This window comes from Xiphias gladius, chromosome 10 (assembly GCF_016859285.1).
Source record: "Xiphias gladius isolate SHS-SW01 ecotype Sanya breed wild chromosome 10, ASM1685928v1, whole genome shotgun sequence".
In the NCBI taxonomy this organism is placed as follows: domain Eukaryota; kingdom Metazoa; phylum Chordata; class Actinopteri; order Istiophoriformes; family Xiphiidae; genus Xiphias; species Xiphias gladius.
In genome coordinates, this window is record NC_053409.1 from 18,897,588 (window position 1) to 18,917,754 (window position 20,167).

At 40.4% G+C, this 20,167-nt stretch overlaps 2 protein-coding genes across 6 annotated transcripts; both read right to left on the reverse strand.

Annotated features, from left to right (window-relative positions):
• Positions 1-17: 17 nt before the first annotated feature.
• LOC120795438 (tumor necrosis factor ligand superfamily member 10-like) lies at positions 18-11,491 on the reverse strand. 5 transcript variants are annotated; one of them, XM_040137373.1, is made up of 7 exons: positions 11,301-11,389; positions 7,200-7,410; positions 5,238-5,381; positions 4,678-4,723; positions 4,459-4,566; positions 3,394-3,647; positions 18-1,044 (listed from the first exon to the last, which is right to left on the reverse strand). In XM_040137373.1, the coding sequence occupies exons 2-7, from the start codon at positions 7,311-7,313 to the stop codon at positions 835-837; spliced, it is 876 nt and encodes a 291-aa protein (XP_039993307.1). In that variant the 5' UTR covers positions 7,314-7,410; positions 11,301-11,389; the 3' UTR covers positions 18-834. The 5 variants fall into 5 exon arrangements, with proteins under 5 accessions (XP_039993307.1, XP_039993305.1, XP_039993306.1 ...); XM_040137371.1 differs by having other exon boundaries at positions 4,459-4,599; XM_040137372.1 differs by having other exon boundaries at positions 4,459-4,599; positions 7,200-7,405; positions 11,301-11,353.
• Positions 11,492-13,094: 1,603 nt separating this feature from the next.
• nceh1a (neutral cholesterol ester hydrolase 1a) lies at positions 13,095-18,735 on the reverse strand. The gene is made up of 5 exons (XM_040137367.1): positions 18,477-18,735; positions 16,144-16,399; positions 15,590-15,659; positions 15,125-15,296; positions 13,095-15,025 (listed from the first exon to the last, which is right to left on the reverse strand). Exons 1-5 carry the CDS (start codon positions 18,615-18,617, stop codon positions 14,405-14,407), a joined length of 1,260 nt encoding a protein of 419 aa, XP_039993301.1. The 5' UTR covers positions 18,618-18,735; the 3' UTR covers positions 13,095-14,404.
• Positions 18,736-20,167: the final 1,432 nt, after the last annotated feature.

Sequence of the window (20,167 nt, forward strand, 5' to 3'; positions counted from 1 at the left end):
AGACTGATAACTATTGGTTATAGAAGTGTAAATGTATCAGAAAACAGTTTTAATACTCAGTCCATTCATACAAGATCAGTGCTTCTCTTTAAGGCCCCAGGACATTACAGTCAGTGTCATGCCACACATTCTTTCAAGACATTGCACAAAGAGGAAATTCTACCATAAGTACCGTAAACAAAAAAGAAGCTCCATTTCTTATACTGAACAACCAAAAATCTTGTCTTGTGGCCTTTATTTTTCTGATTCCTATTCCTGATAAAAGATCAGTTTTGTATCATTTGTCCAACACCGCCACCGTCATTTCCTGGGGATGACAACTCAACTGTTCACTGTTTGACCTGAAGGCAAAACAGCCCAATCTGCTCTCAAATGAAGGCATTCACACATGAGCGCACAACATTTGATCTGGATCTATTGTATTGCTCCAAATGCCTTGTGCCCTGAATGCATCAGATAATCTGTGTTTGCTCTATCATGCAGTACATTCTGTTAGCCAGTCTTAAAAACACAATTAATATCCTGAGTGAGGTTTTAACGGTGACCAATTAATTGGTCACTGCTGGAGTAAATACACACCAAATGGCTCTTCATCCTTGTCATATTGGGCAACTGAGAGTCTGCCACTGCAGCTTGGTTTGATCGAATCCCTACAGCTCCAGTCCTGAGGAAGTCCTTTTGCACTCCTAGCAGTCTGTCCTTCTCCAATCCCGTATCCTCAGACAGCTGCTCATATTATCACGCAAACCCCTGACATTTGGGTTAACTTCTGTAGATGTCTAAATCAAGTCATCCCAGTCCTGGGCTCTTCTATCCATCCTTCTCTCTCTCTCTTTAGCCCACCAGGAAGGCCCCAAAGTAGCTTGCCCTCCCGTCCATCTCCATGGCGCTGGCATTGCTAACCGTGATGAAGAGGCGGTCAGCAGGCTGTAGAAAGGCGGTACCGGCCTGATGCAGAGAGAAGAGGCCAGGCTCCTGACCCCGAGGCCAGCAGGCACTCCGGGATGATTTCATCAGCAGGATGGGCACCGTGTAGGAACTCATCTGTGGGCCAGACCACAAAAATAGTGAGATATAAACGTTCATAAAGAAGTCATTCCATTATACATTACATTAGCATACAGCATTGATTTATAAGAATTCGATTTTTCTGATACTATCGGAGATTAAGGGCTTCATTTCTCACTTGTGGTGCATTCAAAGAAACTGACATTTGAGGTTCGAGAGTTGGCTTGCATTCTCAAGCTGTGTGTTATCAGAAAATCATTACTCACGGTAAACTGACTAAATTTGATTCTCCTTGTCCAGCCTGACATTGTGTTCATATTAGGTCATTTCTGTTTGGGAGGGATATTTTTGTTTGGTGTTGCTCTAACTAACCAGCAGCGAGTGACATGCATTCCGCCCCGTGGTAGGGAACTCTGGGAAAGACCTCCCCCTCACTGATCTTGAACGTAGCCCTTCCTGGCTCACTAGCTCCTCCTTTCCCATCAATCAGGGACAGGGATATTTAAGAAGCATGCTAGTTTTGTTGCTTCGTCTTGCTCCTGCCATGTGCCATGACCGTAGGTCTCCTCGTTCATACTTCAGAGGTATGTACCCTGACACTTTGTTTGCTTGAGGAAGCAGCTGCATTTTGTTGGGATTGCTAATTGCGTGTCCTGCTTTAGGTTCTTTGCCAGGGTACTCCAGCGAGGCCTCCTAGTTGTAACCCTTTTCATTCCATGGTGGTAAGCAGGGTCTGGACAACTGTTGAATTGTCTTGCTGTACATGCAAATCGAGGATAATTCTAATTATCAAACAGCACCTGCTGCTGTTTTAGCCTAGTTTTGGTTTTGAGTGACTTGCCATATATTTTAACATTGTTTAAAACCCTGATTCTTGGGACCATTTTAAATTAGTGTCTAGCATTTTAACCAACTGCTCTCTTTAGTTTGTTCTGTTAACTTTTGTATGTTTACAGTTTAGTTTTCTGTAGTGGGCCTTTGTACCAGTCCACTGGGGAGGCTAGTCGCCCTGGGTGCGCTCCCTTTACTGTTGTTAAATGCACTGGGACGCATGAGTGGTTCACCCGTTTGCTGTGTTTAGGTAGCCGTGACTAATGGTGAGTATATGGCAGCAGCCCCAGACACTCCTTAGCCACCCGATTCGCCAGCCGCAGCCCTCTTAGGTTTAGTTTTGGTTTGTTTCTTCTGAATACTGGAAGTACATTATATATAACTTCTAACTGTAAAATATTAGAATCATATTTCAAAGTAAGTTTTGTAATAAAAGAATCCTTTTATAGCTTTATCTGGCATATACTCCATTCATTTCCACCCACCTACTGTTGCCTGGTTGTCAGCAATATCTTCCAGTCTTTTATGTGATTAATTCAGTAGAAATATTTTCATTTTGAGTCCCGTGGCTGTGGAGTTAAGGCCATTGGTATCTGGCATTACCTATTTCCTGTGTACTTATTTTTTGGTGTCTAATCGATGAGATGGCTTAGTTGGTTCCATTTCGAATGCACCCACTAAAAATATATAGTCACCTCCCATCTCACTCCCTCCGTCACACCCAATGTCATTTTATATAGACACAGAAGCTGAGGTTGCAGTGTTCAGGAGCTTTTACCATTTTCCAGCTCTGTTCAATATAAGAGCTATTACTTCTGTGAGTGAACTTACAACAACCTGTATAACCTATATGGTTGTCACAGTGTTTTTTGAATTTTTTGTTTTTGAATGTTTTTTTTGTTGCTGTCTTGGATGTAGCTGGGTAGCTAGCTAGTTATGAGGCAAAATAGTTCTCAATCCCTCCTACAAAGCTCTGATTGGTCATTTGTTAATTCAACTGTCAAAGGACAAAACAACCGGCATATTTGAAGCGCTGAACAAAAACAGGTATGTAGTGTGTTTACAGTGGAAAAGGGTCGAAATTAGTCATACCCAAAGATGACTGTATGCATACAAAATCTGCTTGATTTTTTTCAGTTTGGTGTTTAATGGTACTGTCCCAAAATGCAATGCACAAACTGAGAGGAATAGCTACAGCTGCAAAAATTCAAACATTACCTGACTATCAGTATCTTAGTATAAAATTGGAAAGCACAGTGTATTCTCGAATATTTACTGCAGAAACAGTATCTTAAAATTGGTGTATGGTGCATAATGTAAAGGATTTTGTATGGAACTGGTACACAGCTGTGGACATAGGCCATTTGGACAGTGTACTCTCATCTCTCTAATGCTTCAATATTCTTAAACACGTTAAGGTCTTTGCTCAATACTGTATACTATAAACTATACTCATTCCCAAATTATAACAAAATGTTCACTGTGATGAATTATATATCACAAAATTGTTCCAATTCCAGGTATTTTCCTTTAATAGGGTGCACAAAGCCTAACCTTCTTGTAGATATACTGGACAAGCTGTGCTCCTTCTTCCTCCTTTGTTTCCTCCGTCTCATCCTTTGCCTCCCCTTCTGTCTCCCCCGTGGAAGACAGTCTGAAGTAGGTTTGTGCGTATATGTAATAGAGGCCCGCTCTGGGCACCAGCAGCTCTCCTCCTCTCAGCTCCATGTTCTGCAGGAAGGAAAGACCTCTCTGGCCTTCCCATGTTCTGATACGCTCCCCTAGGTACCCCCTGCTGCTCTGTGAGCCTGAAACAGCACATAGATACACATAAACAAACAGAGGCACACAAATGCACAATGTTTAAGGCCATTCGCTATGATGCAAGATCATGTGAGATTGCAGGATGAAGTGTTACTGAGTTTAGTCGCTGCTATTCAAATTTAGAATAATAGTACTGAAATAAACTCAGCTATGTGTTAAATGTCACATATTTGGGTGACCCAACAGCCAAATGGTTGGGGCGCATACCACATGGGCACACATGCCCTGAGCAGCGAGTCCCTAGTTTGATGGCCAGCTGGCCAGACCCCTTACTGCACGTCAGTCCCCCTACTCTCTTGGAATTATATTCCAATGATGTAATTGCCAAACCTTTAAAATTTTGGTAAATTAGTTTTTAATGAATTGAATTTATTTATTATTACTTAATAAGCAAGTTAATACCAGCTAAAAATCTTGTTGTTGCTGTCCTTCGGTGGTTTACTTTTAACAACTTGCTTTAGTGATGTAGAAGTGTGCTTCAGATGTACTCTACTGGTTTACTGGTCTGTGGTCCATATCATGTAACCTTTCCAGTTGCATGTTATCACCCTCTCTTTGTGCCATCATTTCCCGTGTCTCTATACTGTCCACTGTCAAAGATTTAAAATTCATAAAAAGTCACCTAGTCTATATGTAACACACTTATTACTTCAAGATCCACATGCTTGTTTCTTTAGTATCATAAGACTCTCAATTCCAGTCTCACAGATGTCACTTATACGCTTTCCAGGACCACCTTACCTTAGAAAAATAAATGACTGAAGATACTTTGCATACTACTTTAATGATACTCACCTTCTGCTGTTGGAGACTCTGTGGAGGAGACAACACCCGTCACATGGGCTGCAACCTTAGGAAGAGGGACCCCAGGGTTCAGGATAGGCAGCATTCCCGTCAGCTTATCTGTGAAAACACAAGCGGATAAGAAAACACACACTGGACATTTTTAGTGGAAAAAGTCTTACTTAAGCCCATTAGCAGCAATTGATAAGTCAATGGAGGCATTGTTCTTACTTCTCATAGCAGAGGATATCTCTTTCTGGAATCTGTCAGCCATCGTCTAAAAGAAAAACACCCAGAGAAAGAGGGGAAAAGAGAGTGAATGGGCCGGCAAGTTAACGTATCTTGTCCTCTACAGTTATTATGACTTTTATGTATCTTTAAATCTAAATTAACAACAGTCATCGAACTACCAAATGACTCCTCCAGTCATCACTCTAGGTTAACAAAAATGTTATCTGCTGACCTATAATAGCAGTATTCCACTTTGGCTGAGTCAGTGTTATGTAGAAATGATGTGGAGTTGCGTTACCTCCCACTTCCAGTCAGTGGGAACTGCAGAGTAACTGCATGTAATGTACGAACAAATAATTCATCTAATTTCTGAACGTATTGCAACATTGTGGAGAGAGCACCCCTGAGTACTGTTTATAAAAAAATAAATAAATTGGCCACTGGTAATTAAAAAGAAAAAACCAATGAACCTTGCACCCCACCTTGGTTTATTTTCTCTTGTACTTAGAAATGTCTAATTACGAACACTGAAGTAAAATTAAACAAAAATAAATCAAAACCTTCTCTATGTGGTAGTAGAGCTGTTGCGTGACTTGCCAGCAGGGGTCGCTCTTCTTGTCGTCGGCTGCTGAATCTTCGAACCCCGAGTGCAGATCTGCGTTTATCACACAGGACACGCTACTCCTTGAGAAACTCTCCTGCACCTGTCAATAAGAAAAGGTGCAAAACAAACAAAGTTCTTGGGCTGAAATTGACTCACTGATCAACGAGCCTAATCTGCTAATTATTTTCTCGATAAATTGTTTTTTCTATTAATGGTCAGACCACAAAATTAAAATTGCCTATTATGTCTTCCCAGAGGTCAAAATCTTATTTTGTAAACCGCATATAATCTTATAACAAAGAAAAGCAGCCAAGCCTCACATTTGAGACGAATATTTGCAAATATTTGGCATTGTTTCTTGCAAAAGGACTTAAGCGTTTCATTGTCAACCTAGTTGCCGATTCATTTCCTGGTAATCGACTAATTGTTTCAGCTCCACAATGTACCACAAACACGTAAGCGAAAAAAACAATGTGCTTTGCGTTATGATTAAAGTACAGCTGTGGAGCGCAGTACATAGCTAATACTTGCTGTAAAGCATAGTATCATGTGGCTTTTGGTTCTGACAATATGGTAGCAACATATTATAATGAAAGCAAGAATCAAATTTTCACACATATTTTTAATCTGAATTCATTTTAAAAAATACTCACAAAATTTTCCTCCTCAAAATAATATAGTCCCAATGTTGCTTTGCAAAAATAGGTTAGCCGTAGAGGTGGATATCACTTAATGTATTAATATGCGATAAACTCTGAAGTGGTGCATGAGGTGAGGTGGGTGTTCTAGTGTGAGCCAACCAGAGCTCAGGACGAGATCTACCAGCCTTTATAAAGGGGGTTTTAGCAGCTTTGACTGTTTTGTCACGATGTCTGCTCAAGTCTGAAATATGTTGCTTGAGGGTGTCACAACCCCTCAGTCTTAACTAATTTCCTCCAATTGTTTTCTGGTATCTACTCACCCAACTTTCTCCTCTCTCATTGTGTAGCGTTAGAAGCAGAAATTCCTGCATGATTTATGTAGGACTTTTACACTTTATGAGTCAACGAACTTATCTAGAATATTGCTCCCACAGAGCTGTGGAAACTAAGCATATTTACTCAAGCACTATATTAATTACACATTAGAGGTACTTGTAATTTACTTCATGCTTCACTCAAATATGTTCATCTGGCAGCTTCATTAACCGGTTACTTTGCAAGTTCAAAGTAATAAAAATATAGTCAATAAAAGATAATTTATTACTATAGGTGAGGGCTACCTAACAGTATATAGAGAAGTTAAAATGAGCCCTGCCTTTACCATCAGCAACATTACAGTGTTGCTCACATGTAGATGCATCCATAGTTATAATCCAATAAAACCATATATATATAATATAATTCTGAAATTAGACATTCTGCATAATGAGGACTTTTACTTTTCATACTTTGAGTATATTGTGATGCTACTACTTACACTTATGTACCTGTAAAAGTTTGACCGCATGCCCTTTACTTGTAACATTATTTCTACACTGTAGTTTTGCTACTTCTACAGAAGTGAAAGATTTGAGCACTTCTTCCACCGTTCCCAGTAGTATTTCACCTCTGACGGAACAGAGAGGAGGTCTGTAGCTACTCAAGGGATGTGTTTACGCAACTTCAAGGCATATTTTATCTGGTAAGATTTTGCCAGACCTTAAATAAACTGTTATAATAGCTACATGGTGTCTGTGATACCAGGATATTATTTTAAATTTCCCATTCCTATATTCCCATGGTGCCTATTTTTTTTTTTTTTAAATTCACTTGTTTTGTATCCCTTTTAAAATGAATGGTAGCTCACTGTGAAAATGCCCATTTGCCTAGTTAGTGAGTGCATCAAACTGACTGCCATCTATCTGTTAGATTGAGAGCAAGACGAAAGCATAACTTACTGTCTTCAGGACTTTGTTGAAGTACATAAAACTGACGGCAACCGCGATGGTCTGGAGGAGGATTGCTGCGAGTATAATGAGCCCCAGACACTGGAGAGTGATAGAAATGGCCATATCACAGCGTGAGAAAAGCACCCAATTAAGTCCCGAAGAGCAAGAAAATGCTTCCAGCACAAGGACAAGTCAGATCAAGCTCTGCTGCATTTCTGCTCTAGAGGGAGGGAGAGACAGAGAAAGAGGGGGAGGAAAACAGAGCAGCAGTTTGTAGGTGGAGCAGAGAGGAGGTATGGATGATCACAGCAGCCTCAAGATGTCACTGTTATCAGACAGAAATGAGCAGGGAGCTTTAATGCTGCAAATGCAACTTCAGGAAACCTTCGAGTGCTGTCAGAAATATGGAAACTTTAGGGTGACTTGCTGACTTACCACTGATGATATTGACTTTCCATTCTTGAAACTAACTGTATACCATTAAAAGATGGTGCAGTAGTCAACTGAACTCTATCTCAGATTATATTCTTGACAAAACAATCTCACTTCGACGTCCGTTTATTGGCTATTCGGGAGCTTTCAATCATGTCACATGATCCTGATCAGCAGGTGGAGTTTACCGAGTTATAAATGTTCACATTTCAGTTTTTCCCGGGCACTTCAGGACTACTTGTCCATGTTGGCTCAAACATTGATGTTAAGAATTTCTTCTGCTATTACATTAACAATATCATATGCAATAATTGTGGGGTTAAAAACTATCAAAAGACAGCAAAAGATGTTTTACTTTATACACATATTTAAGAAAAAACATCTAAAATTATATTTAAAAAATGTAAATCTAAAATCCTAACAACTTGTTTGTGTGTGTGCTGAGCAGACAGGAACTTTGAGGGAGTAATAGTTTTCTGTCCTTTGAAGTGTGACAGACCCGTGACCCCTTAAATGTTACAAAAAAACTTTTCTTAGGTTAAATCCTCTAGTTACTCTATGTGTAGCAGATGGTGATAGGCGTAATCGTCTTTCAGTCTATGAAATTTTTTACTCCTTTCTGCAGTTCAAAGTAGCTCTCTGCCATTTAAATCGCAGTTTCCCAACATCAGCCATAATTTGTTATGGGGTTGATCTAGTTTTGACTTCCAGCCAAGAGCACTTCAATGGATTACACATTGTTTTTACAACGTCCAGTCTCCAAATTCAGAGCAGCTGAAGCATATGATAAATGTGTTGGCTAAATGAGGCATTTAAGAAGAGCATGGGGGCTCTGGAAACAATCAGTGTTAAAAACTAAAGTGGTTTATTAAGATATTTGGCCTTTTGTCTGTAATTGAATTCTATTTTCACTCTTTGTTCAACTTTTCATTTTCACAATTTTGTCTTTAAAATACTTATAAGTTCAGTTCAGCTAAACAGCTGCAGGTAAAGTTCAAGTACAACAAACACCATCTAATACTGTAATTTAATGTAGCTTTATTTTCACTCATGATGTCTGTTTGCTCCTGATGACTCTTGTATTGCAGATAGAAGTACCTGCTGTTGCTTGATTTAAAAAAAAAAAAAAATATATATATATATAAAATATAATAATTATAAAACAATGTTGTAATGTCATCTTATCATGTCGTCATATGACCAAAAGCACTTGAATGTACAGTGACTTGTATGTATGGCGGTCAAAATCAGATATATGAACTTGTGTGGAGCACATGAACGCAGCATCACTGAATGAAAGTTTGTGTATCAGTACAGTGCAGGTAGCAGATTATCGGCACCTGAAAGTAAGATGAAAAAAGAGGCCTCTTTTCTTCTCTTTCCTTCTATTGTGAAGTGATCCGAGACAATGCTAGTCGATTAGTGCCAAATGACCTGCCATTGTTAGTGCTCCAGTGTAGCCCTTAGCAATAGTTGTCACAGGGGAGTCATTCAATCCGCATAATTTAACCTTGACTGATTCCTGGCGGTTCCTGTACTTTCATTTCTTCACCTTTAACCCCTGCTCCATTGTCAGTGCGAGGAAGTGAGAGTGGAGCTGAAGGTGGAGCACAGCTCCTGGATGTGAATGACCCGCCCAATAATCAGGACCTGTGCTATAGCTTTTAAAATTCAATCATACCAGCATGCATGCAGCCACAATGTTAACACCATGAATTCGCACAGCAGGTTCACAGAGATATGTATGTAGCAACGATTAATCTGGAAATGTAGTCGTAGGTGCAAGCACCACATCTGAGGAAAATAAGTATTTACTTTGTTTCCCTCACTGATTAAAATCTCAGAATGCGGAAGAATGAGTTATAAGAGGTTCCTGCATTCCCTTAACTTAGTCAATTCCCAGGCTTGTCACGGAGAAGGAGGGGAGAAGATGAGTGATATTAAGACTGTCTGTCTGGCCTCGGGCAGGGAAGATGACACCCTGAGAGGGAGGGAGGGAGGGAGAGAGCGAATGGAGAGAGAGAGAGAGAGAGAATGGAGAGAGCGAGAGAGAGAGAGAGAGAGAGAGAGGGACCTTGTGTATATGGAATAACTTTGTGAGTGGAAATGCAGAAATTAGAATTATTTAAAACTGTGTTTGAACAATTTTCATTAAGCTCTTTCCACTTGTGTTATTGTTATTTCTTCCCATAGGTCCATCAGCCGGTGACCTTTGACCTCTCTCAGACATGTCCACATGGAGCAGGTACTGGCAGGTTTTAATCCTCTTGCCTTTCAAACTTAAAGGAATAGTTAGACATTTTGGGAAATAGGCCTCCTCTCTTTCTTGTATTTTAATGTGGGGCTTTGGTGCGAAACTATTTCTGTTTTTCTGTAGCCTGTTCTGTTTCTATGTTTGGCTATGGGGAGAGTGAACAGAAAACAGTGATGCTGATGTAGGTGAGATAAAATTACAAATACTAGCCTAACTCTGGATTATATGCATGTTTCCTGTGAATCACCCCTGCCTATGAAGACAATTTCAATCCAGCACGGGAATGGTAGAGTCTGCCACTACCAATGGCAACTAATACAAAGCAAGGTAATCACAGAATGTAAATACATTGAATGTCTATTGGTGAAAAAATGCTGGTCATAAATAGAACCAAAAACAGGGTTTTGTTCCTTTTTTTAGAATTTTTTTATTTCGAAATTATTTTACTGAAACCCCCTAAACGAGAAAATAACTTTGGCTAATACCAAAATCATCAACAGCATATGTCTCTGTGTGGAACACATATTACTGTGAAACTGATTCAAGTTTTTTCCAAACTCTAAAGCTGAAATCAATTACAAGAACAATTGGAGACAGGAAAGCATAAGGACTGCGGCTTCTCTGAAAATGAAAGCAGTTTCCCCCAGAAACAAAGAGCTTGAATAATACCCAGACGGCATATAATGGATTACATGGACAGATCAAGCTCCATCCACCTTCCCCTGCCCGGCACTCCTCTTTTCACTCCCTTGAGGCTTCTCCTCCCAGCGTTCCTCTCGGTAAAGTCATGGAATCTCCCTAAATTCCCATCTGAGCGCTACAGCTGCGCATTGTCTCCTTTTTATAAAACAAAGGCTAGTGCCGAAAATGCTACGCCAGCACAATGCACACACAGTTGTCAGTTACTTGGCCTGTCAGTGGAAGGGTGTTTCCCTGATAGCGGGCCAGCCATTAGGCGTTATGGAGGGGGGGGAATTTTCCAAAATTGGGCCCCTCATCCACACCCACACCCACTCCAGCAGCACCACCACCCACCCACTCTTAGCTCTAATACCGATAAGGTCAATTTCAAATAAGATCTTTGCCATTAGCCTTGTAATTACAATGATGGAATCTCTAACAACCATTTCTAAATCCAGTGTTATAGACACATTCAAGCCATGCTCTGTTCTGCATACATACAGTATACTCAATATGATTGTAAAGCACAAAAGGTCAAGTAGGTTATTTTAAAAAAACATGTTCTTTCCAATTAGAGAGTGAAAGTTATATTCCAAGCATTAGTAATACCAGCAGGTTGCAATATCATAGTTTTATAAGGGCGGTGCAGTAGTCCTTTTACAATGTAGTTAAGCTTACATGCTAACGGTACTTAAAGGTTAAGCTAGCTAAAGTTTTATTTGCTAGTCTGCCTAGCTCCTCACCTTTGCCACGTTCAATTTCGCCGGTGATACCTGGTGCTTCTTGACTTTTTTTTTTTTTTTTTTTTTTTGCCAAGAATGTGGATATTGCCTCTCTGCTCCTTTCATTTTCTCGTTCTCATCGTTTTCTCGGGCCCCTGATTGTTGGTTACTCGGCATTTTGACCTACCAGGTCACTTCACCGCACATGTGCGTTCTGCAAATCTGACTGGCCAAGTGTCTGGACCGCACCATTTTCGCAACATCAGCGGGGGGTGGGGTATCAGATGAAAAGTGGAAGTGCGTTTTCCACACACATTTATATGTAAATACCTAAAAATTGTATTGCCAATGATTTAAGGCAGTAAGTAAGTTGTCGTTCTTGATCCCATTTAAGGGTCAACCATGGACCTTAGCATGACCTCTGCAAGCCCCCCTCCCCCGGCCTCTTTCCGGGGTCATCTCTACCCTTTAACCTAGAAAGAATAATTAACTCACAGCCCCTAATTTCTATCATCATTTTTAATGTTGTTTGGAAGAAAACTAAAAACAATCTAAAAGTATAGAGTTTGATTTCAATTTGAGAATTTGGGTGGGACTAGTCAGAATCAGATATGCAGTTGTTAGAGTTGTCATGAAATTGAATATTGAATTTAGGTATTAAGAGAAGATGTGTTCGATGCTCTCCAAATATAGTATGTTTGCAGCTGTGGAAGGAGTGTTCAGGTCCTTTTTGTTATGTAGAAGTAGCAACTGTGCAGTTAAAAAAAGTCCTGCATTCAAAATGTTATTTTTAAATTAAAGCAAAATGTACTTTAAAAGTAAAAGTATCGAAAGTAAAACTATTTGTCATGTAGAAAAATGGGACCTGTGATTATTTTATTACTATGTGTTTTAGTATTGCATTATTATTACTGATGTATTAATGCATAAGTAGCATTTTACTCTTGTAGCTGGTTGAGGTGGAGGTAATTTTAACAACTTTTTAGACTGTTTGGTTATTTAATCTATAGCAATGAGTCATGTTTTATAAACCGGTCATATGTTTTGTATGTAAACGCTAAATCATCAAAAACAACTGGCAACTTTAACTGCCACAAAAATGCTCTGGACTTAAAGAAAATTCAATGTTTTCCCTGCGAATTGGAGTGGTAGTATAAAACAGCGTAAAATGGAAGTAGTCAGGTAAAGTACAGGTACCTGAAAAGTCACATTGATGTGGTGAACACTCGATGTGTGACACAATAAGAACACAGAGGTATGCTGCTATCGGACCACTAGAGGGCACTCTTATATTGATTATTGATGCTTCTGGATTTAGTGTCCCTGAATGAACTCTACTCACCCTTAGATGAGAGAGCAAAAAAAGCTCAAGCATGTCTGATGATGACAGTTATTGAAAGCTGATGCAGTTGTGATGACCTTTGCATTTTTTTTTAGTAATAGCACAGAAATAATGTATTTTACAGCTGTATCATCAAAACAGTGTCATTCATTTCTTTCTGGTATATTAATATATAAAAATATAAATTTTTTTTTTTTTTTTTGTGAGCGTGTTTTAAAGTCAGACCTGAAGGAGTTCGATTCCCACATATGAAAATATTTGTGATTAGCAGAAGAGGAAAACCAATTTGCAATTCACACGTATTTTTAAGCATTTATACATAAGCCTCCAGATCTGGAGCAGCTTAAGGTGGCACATCATAACTCTGTAGGTTGGATGATGAATTTAATGAATACACAAGTGTCCTGGAAACACTCAGTGGTTTTAAAAAAAAAAAAAAAAAAAGTTTAAACAAACAATAGCTCAGTCACACCTTTTACTATGACCTACAAGGCAAAAACCAAGTAACATTTGACACGTATTGAACATCACAGACTGATGGTGTATTAACAGTGTAACTAGAGGTGGAATTTTGGTTTCTTAAGTAACTAATGAACAGAAAATGCTGTGCTTCACGAGTTTGACTTGATGTGTTTATTGAGATCCTTCGCTAAGTCACAACAGTCGGAAGAATCAGAAGACACAGAAGAAATGTGTGTCCCACATGACTCTCAGAAGATTCTCCGTTTGAATAGTTGTTGCACCTCAGATGTCATGTATGTTACATTTGCAACATTTTAGGGGTGATTTCATACATGCAGACACCTGTCAAAGACCTCTGCCAACTCTACAGCCAGAGCTGATCAATCAGGGCCGATATGAGGGAGAATGATATACACCTACGAAGGCAACTTCAGTCATTCATTCCCTATTCAGGCATTTAAATCACAAAACATTTCATTCATAGTAGCCTAAGGGCATTTTCAGATACCTAGAATATCCTGTGACTACAACACAACATGAGTAATAAATGGAATAAAACTGAAGGAAATAGTGCATTTTCTTTGTAATTGTCAAGTGCCAGCATCATTTGTCAGGGAAAACATCACCTTATTGTAGTGCAGGGAGCATGAGATGGGTGTTTACTACAGCCGGGTGAGTTGTCAAACACACAAAAAGTGAAATACTGTCTATAAGAATGGCATTGAATTCCCTATTATTTGTGGAGAGGATTTATTGAAAAGAAAATATCATTTACAAATCCTACCTGTCCTGTGTTTAATGTGCGCATTGTTCTTTCTTACCACAACAAGAGAACCAATAACTGCTAACGTGATACCGTCGATCGAGGTTTATGATACTTTCATTCTAAAAGTTAAGTATAAAATTTACAACCCTTGTGACATATATTCCTTACGTGTTTGTGGTGTGGATATGAATGTGTGTACTGCTGTGGAACCAGTGGAACCCACCTATTAATTTATCCTTCATTGGAAAGCTTGTGGCTGTGATGTCGATTGTTTTTATGCATCTATTAATGACTTTTGTGGTTCATGTCAGCTATGATGTTGTTATATTTTCCCCTTCTCCACAGTTAGCAGACAGCTGAAGGTGTGTGTGTGTGTGTGTGTGTGTGTGTGTGTGTGTGTGTGTGTGCAGGTACACAAGGGCCCTGAGCTTAGATCTTATATTTTTACACAAAGAGCCCTTTAGCAACTCTACTATTCACAAAGCAAGGGCTAGTGCATTTGTATCAGTGAAACACACACATGCATGCACCTGTTATCTTCTTGCATAAACACTCTTACAAGTTGTTCTGCAGCCAGTTGATGTAACCCCTGAGCATCTTCCTCCCTATATCAAAGTCCATTGGCCAGACTATAAAGCTGAAACATCCGTGGAAGCCGTCCTCATAGTGGTCGTTGGTTACCGTGACTCCTGCGTCCTGTAAGCGCCGAGCGTACATCAGCCCATCATCCCTCAACACGTCGTACTCGCACGTTACGATGTACGTCCGAGGGCATTTAGCCAAAACCTCTGGTCCTGCCAGCAGTGGTGACGCCCGCACATCCAGCAGCCCTGGCACCTCCTTCACAAGCCCCTGCGAACCTTTTTTCACGATTAGAGGCTTGTAGTCCTTCTTGTATTTCGAGGGCAGGAGCACGGTCCAGTCTAGTCGCGCTCTCAGATCTGGGGTGATGGTTGAGTGGTGTAAGGAGCTATGGTTGTTCACCAGCAGCTGGTGCTGAAGGGAGAGGTCAGCACCGAGGTACTGCAGCCAAAAACGAACCATGACGGGACGGTAGAGGATGGGTATGTCTTGGTTCTGTAAGTAGGATGGTGTGTTGAAGTCCAGAGCCTGGAGCACTGGGTAGATCAAAGCCTGGATGCTGAACTTCAGACTCATAGTGTCATCTATGGAAATCTGGAGCAAATAGAGACACACATCAGGCCTTGCACTTCAAACGCTTGCATTATATTTACATTGTGACACACAGTCCTACAGGAGACGGCTTCTGTTTACCTCCTGAGCAACTGCAGCAGCCAGATTTCCCCCGGCACTGTCTCCGGACACGGCCACACGCTCAGGGTCAATTGCGTACTTGGCCAGAACGTCTGGGGACAAGAAGTGTTTGGCAGCAGCGAGGCAGTCTAAGTATGGCACTGGAAAGTGCACTTCTGGATACAGACGATACCTACACAGACATTGGTTGCAAATAATAATTTACTTGAAATTTAGAAAGCTTTGGAGCATGTGACCGTAAAACACAGGTTCCACCGATTTTCACACATGAACATCAGTTTAATTGTCACAAGGAGTAAGTCACAAGTCAAAACACTTGAATAATGTATTACGTGAGAGTTAATGCACAAACAGGTTTTTCTATTTCTCAAAGTGTAGATCTGTATCAGCGGCCAGTCTCTTTGTCTATGAGCAGAGAAAAAGGTTAAAACAGTAGACCAGTGTTGCAAGAGGAGGCACACTTACTCAACAGAGACAACAACAGCGCTGAGCTCATCCGAAACCATGCGGTTGATGGCATCATATGACCCCTTCTCTGAGGAAGATTGGAAAAATCAAGACAAAAGTGACATGCTGTTGAATCACCACTTTATTAGACAATTCATGGGAAGGCAGAAAAACCTGTACACACAGACACAGACACAAAAACAAAGCCACTACTCATACTCCTCTTGTAAATCCCTCCTCTTAATGTCAGAAATGGTGACATATCACAAACAACTTATCTGCAGGTTTTGGAAGGCCAAACTTAAGATCTTACTGTTGCATTTACAGTTGCATTTGTAACCCATTTAAAACACAAAATTAAAAAGAAAACAAAGCTCATGAAACTGGTGTATTGTTTTATTGTGTGTATACTGTGTTCTTGAAGGTGTTGGAACAAATCTCTACCTGTAGTGCAAAGACAGTTGTAATTATGTGGTAAAAAACTAAAGACTGGCCTCAAATTCCGCAGTTCTTTCTATTTTGAGGATACCTTCTTGATTTTACTTTAAGAAAGCAGTAACGTCCATACTCACTGGCGCTGCCGAGGGCCCAGCCGCCTCCGTGGAAATACATCAACCCTCTCCGCAGATGGCCCTCGCCTCCAGCCGGGGGCTCATACACTCGGACGGGGATGCCGGCAAAAGTGATGTCACTGACCTTCACTCCGGGCATCACCCCTCCGCCGGACTCAGAACTGTCCAGGCCCTTTATCATGCCCTCAAAGCCCTCTGTTGACTTCCTGATAGACCGGATGTAATGGTCAAAGCCCAGCCAATCCTTCAAAGAGGCCTGAAGACCGAGAAGGAAGGAGAGAGTAAATGAAATATCAACGGTATCACCCCAAGTGTAGTTCCTCTGGGCAAAAAGGGAAGATTTAGGCAAAGAGTGAAAAAGGCTGGTAGAAGAAAGGAATTCTGATACCTCATCTCAGGGTATTCGCAGATACTGAGTACAGATCCAAGACCAGTGCTCCCTCTTTCCCCAATTTAAAACCTCTCCACCTCACTGAGAGTAAATCATTGGAGTCTTTTTTGACTGGATTGTTATGACACTAAAAACTGAATGAATGTGACTGTTAACATTACACACCGATTTTTAGAATGACTTTGACAAAGAAATTGTAGCTCATGAAGCTCGTTCATATCAAGGCGGATACCCGATCTGCTAAATACGGTCAGTACTGGCCCTGCATTGGATCGCTGCCTTTGGATGTACCTTAATATAACTGATTAACTGACTGCACTTGGAATATAGAAGTATTTCATTCTGAGTGCAATCAGCATTTTAAACTAAAACAAGTGAGCTGCAACTGCTGCTCCAGAGTACGTTATTTTATATTTTAACTTTCCTTAATTATTCTTATTGTTTTGTTTTAGGTATTTTATCTTACTTTTTTAATTGTGTACAGTGTTGAATACTTACTTCAACTCTTTATGTCAATGTTTTTCAACACACTTGTTCTATATGCTACATGTTCTTGTGCCGCTTTTGTTTTATTTAGCTACGGCAGTTTTCCTCCCTGACGGATAATACATTTGTATTGTACTGTATTGTTTTCTATTTTATTCTTTTCTATCTTTGAAATCGTACTTTCACCTGCATGTGAGGGGAAAAAGAGCATCTGATCTCAGTGCAGTTTAAAACCATTTTAGCTTCTCCTTCTCCTAGAGTACATCATACTACTGCTTTAAAGGCTATAAGAACACATTTAAGCCAAAACATTACAAGAACAAAACAAAAGAAACAATGGCAGACCAGTCTGCTAACTGAATTTGATTTAAGACAATATTTGAATTAAGATTATTTGCCTTGTAAACAAGTTCAATCATCTTATCTCAGTAGATTTCTCCACTTTATTTTTGAAAAAGAAATAGACAATATGCAAAATAAATATAGCCCACAGAGTATTAAATGGGTAGAATAAAAAGTAAAATCTGTTTTCTAGCAAACAAGACCTCATAAGTGGCACACCATTTAGCAGCCTCCCTCGAACAGTATGGCAATATGTAACTGATATCATTACTCATTACCAACACAGCCACTTTCAAAATGTAGAACAAAGGTGAACATGAAGAGTTCATTGTCCTCACATAGGCCCAGGATAAAAAAAACACTCCTTGACGGCCGCTTTGCAACAGATTAGCACCATGACAGACCATGTGAAAGCGTCGAAATCAAACTCTCAATGTACTGAAAAAGCTGTTTCATAACGTTTCAACATTTCACGCTGCTGTAACGAATGAGCCATGATCGATGCAAACATGAAAAGACATGTTGTCATCTGGCAAACACTGTAGACTACACATAACTCCGATTTATAATGGTGCATGATTCAGGACATGATGGGCTTCAGATTTCTGCACGTCATATGCATGTACATATCATAGCATCTGCGGCTTCACATATATAGACACTGTAAGGGAATGATGTGGCAACTTACTGAGCCTCGTCAACAAACACACAAGTATATTATAGTTGGGCATTTCAGGGTTCACATAATTCTGCACTGGCAAGGTGTGTTAGTGTGCTGGAGGTCACCGGGCGTATCTTATATCACCAGCCATTAGTATAGTAGCTGTTAGTTTTCAGACATACAGGACACGCAACTAACCTGTTTTATTGGACAACAACTCCTGTCAATGACACAGTTTTTTTTATTTAGCTAAAAAAAAAAAAGAAACGTACAGAGAAGGGTAAAGCGTTGGTGCAGATTAGATCGCGATCATCACTGCAGCTGCACACCTGCTGCACTCACCTGTCACTCTGATGCGGTCTGTTTACTACCTTCCTTGCAGCAGAATTTATTCCCAGTGAAAAACAAACAAAAAACAAACAAACAAACAAAAAAAAACCCCTCCTCTCTTACCAGTTGCATCGCTGCCCGGAACCCAGCATCCAGCATCATCAGCTTCCACGGCTCCTGGATGGCATCGGGCAGCGGGATGTAAACGTAGTAAGCGACCGCCGCCGTTAGTAACACTGTAACGACCACCGGCTGCACCCTCATCCTGTACCTGGCAGCGTCGGCAGCTTCAGTGACTCATGAAAGGGGGGGGTCCGTGCTCACGTCCGGAGCGCTGAGGATCCGGACTGACTCTGCCCGCTGCAGCCGACACTTTGCCGACTTGGCTCTGCAGGCCTAGGGGGGGTGGGGTGCGGGTGGGGAGCTGTGTTGGGGGGGGGGGTCTACACATACTCGGTTTATAACAGCGACCGGCATGGAATTAAACACTTCCGATGAAAACCTTCAAAATAAAACCTTCACTGACATCATCGTCATTTTTAGTAGTAGTATTTTTCCTGGATTGCCTGGTGTGTTTAACCGACAGAAACGTTTCTATCAAAGCTTCTGACATTTTGTACTAATTCAGCTTTTGCCTGTTCTCGGAAATCAGTTGTGAATCGCGAATGAAGCCTTTCGTCAGACCACGTTGCCGCCAGTAAATATGGTTGTTTTTAATTTCAAAATTAGGAATAATTGTTTCTTTTACTTTGTTTTTTTTTGTTTTTTTGTTTTTTTTTAGTATCGTATGATTTGATCCTTCTTCAGCCGGACACCCGATAAAAAGTTTCTTCCGTAGCACCTTGACAAGATTCGTGCCTTTATGTTGGCAGGCAGACAGACAACCACGAATGGGCATCTGGGAAGTGGAGTTTGTGTGTGACAAACGTTGGCTGGTACAAAGTTGCATCACATATATGTCACCACAGCGAGGCACAATAGGACTACAGACTGCGGCCAGGACGCCACAGATTAAATCTCATTTTACCCATAATTTTATCAGACAATGTAAAGTCAGTATGTAATCGCTGAGGTAAGAAAGTTGGCTGGGATTGAATCAAATTTACACTGCTTTCATTTCCCCCCCTGTGAGAACACAATAAAACCTACAGAGATGCATTTTATTCTTATATTATTCATCTCAGATGAGGCAAAATTTGTGCGTTTACATTTTAGGGCCTAATCAAACCAAGCAATCACACTGAGATCCCATCTTGATCTTGCTGTACATCTTCCCCTGTAAGAGAGCACAGTCTTGTGTGGAAGGGTAGCAAAGACGGGTCAGGAAAATGCTTAATTTCTTGAACTGCAGGACACAAAGTAGCTTTGATTCTGCAGTATGCACGGGGTTGATGTGGTACAAATTTGCAATATGTCACTCTGAGGGGAGGAAACTGGCAAAGATACAGTAAAAAACAACAACAACAATGTTTTTAACACTATTAGTTGCATCTTGTTTTTGAAAGCTTTGAACAGGAGGGTAAATGGTTGTGGGGTGAAGCGATGGTCCTGTACATGAGGTAAAATCAAGAGCACTTTTTTCACTGACTATTGATCCCTTTCCATGTGAAGATAATCAATATTTGACTGAAGTCTCACTGGAAGGCATTAGTGGTACAAGTTGCTGGCAAGATTCATCACTGTTCCCAGGCTACTGATCCCTCCACATTACTGTAAAATCTTACTTTTTTCTGTCTCTCCATCTGTTTTTAGATAAAAGACTTTGTTCTTTTTTTGAGGATGGCGTGTCCAGCAAAATCAGCAGTTCTGAATAT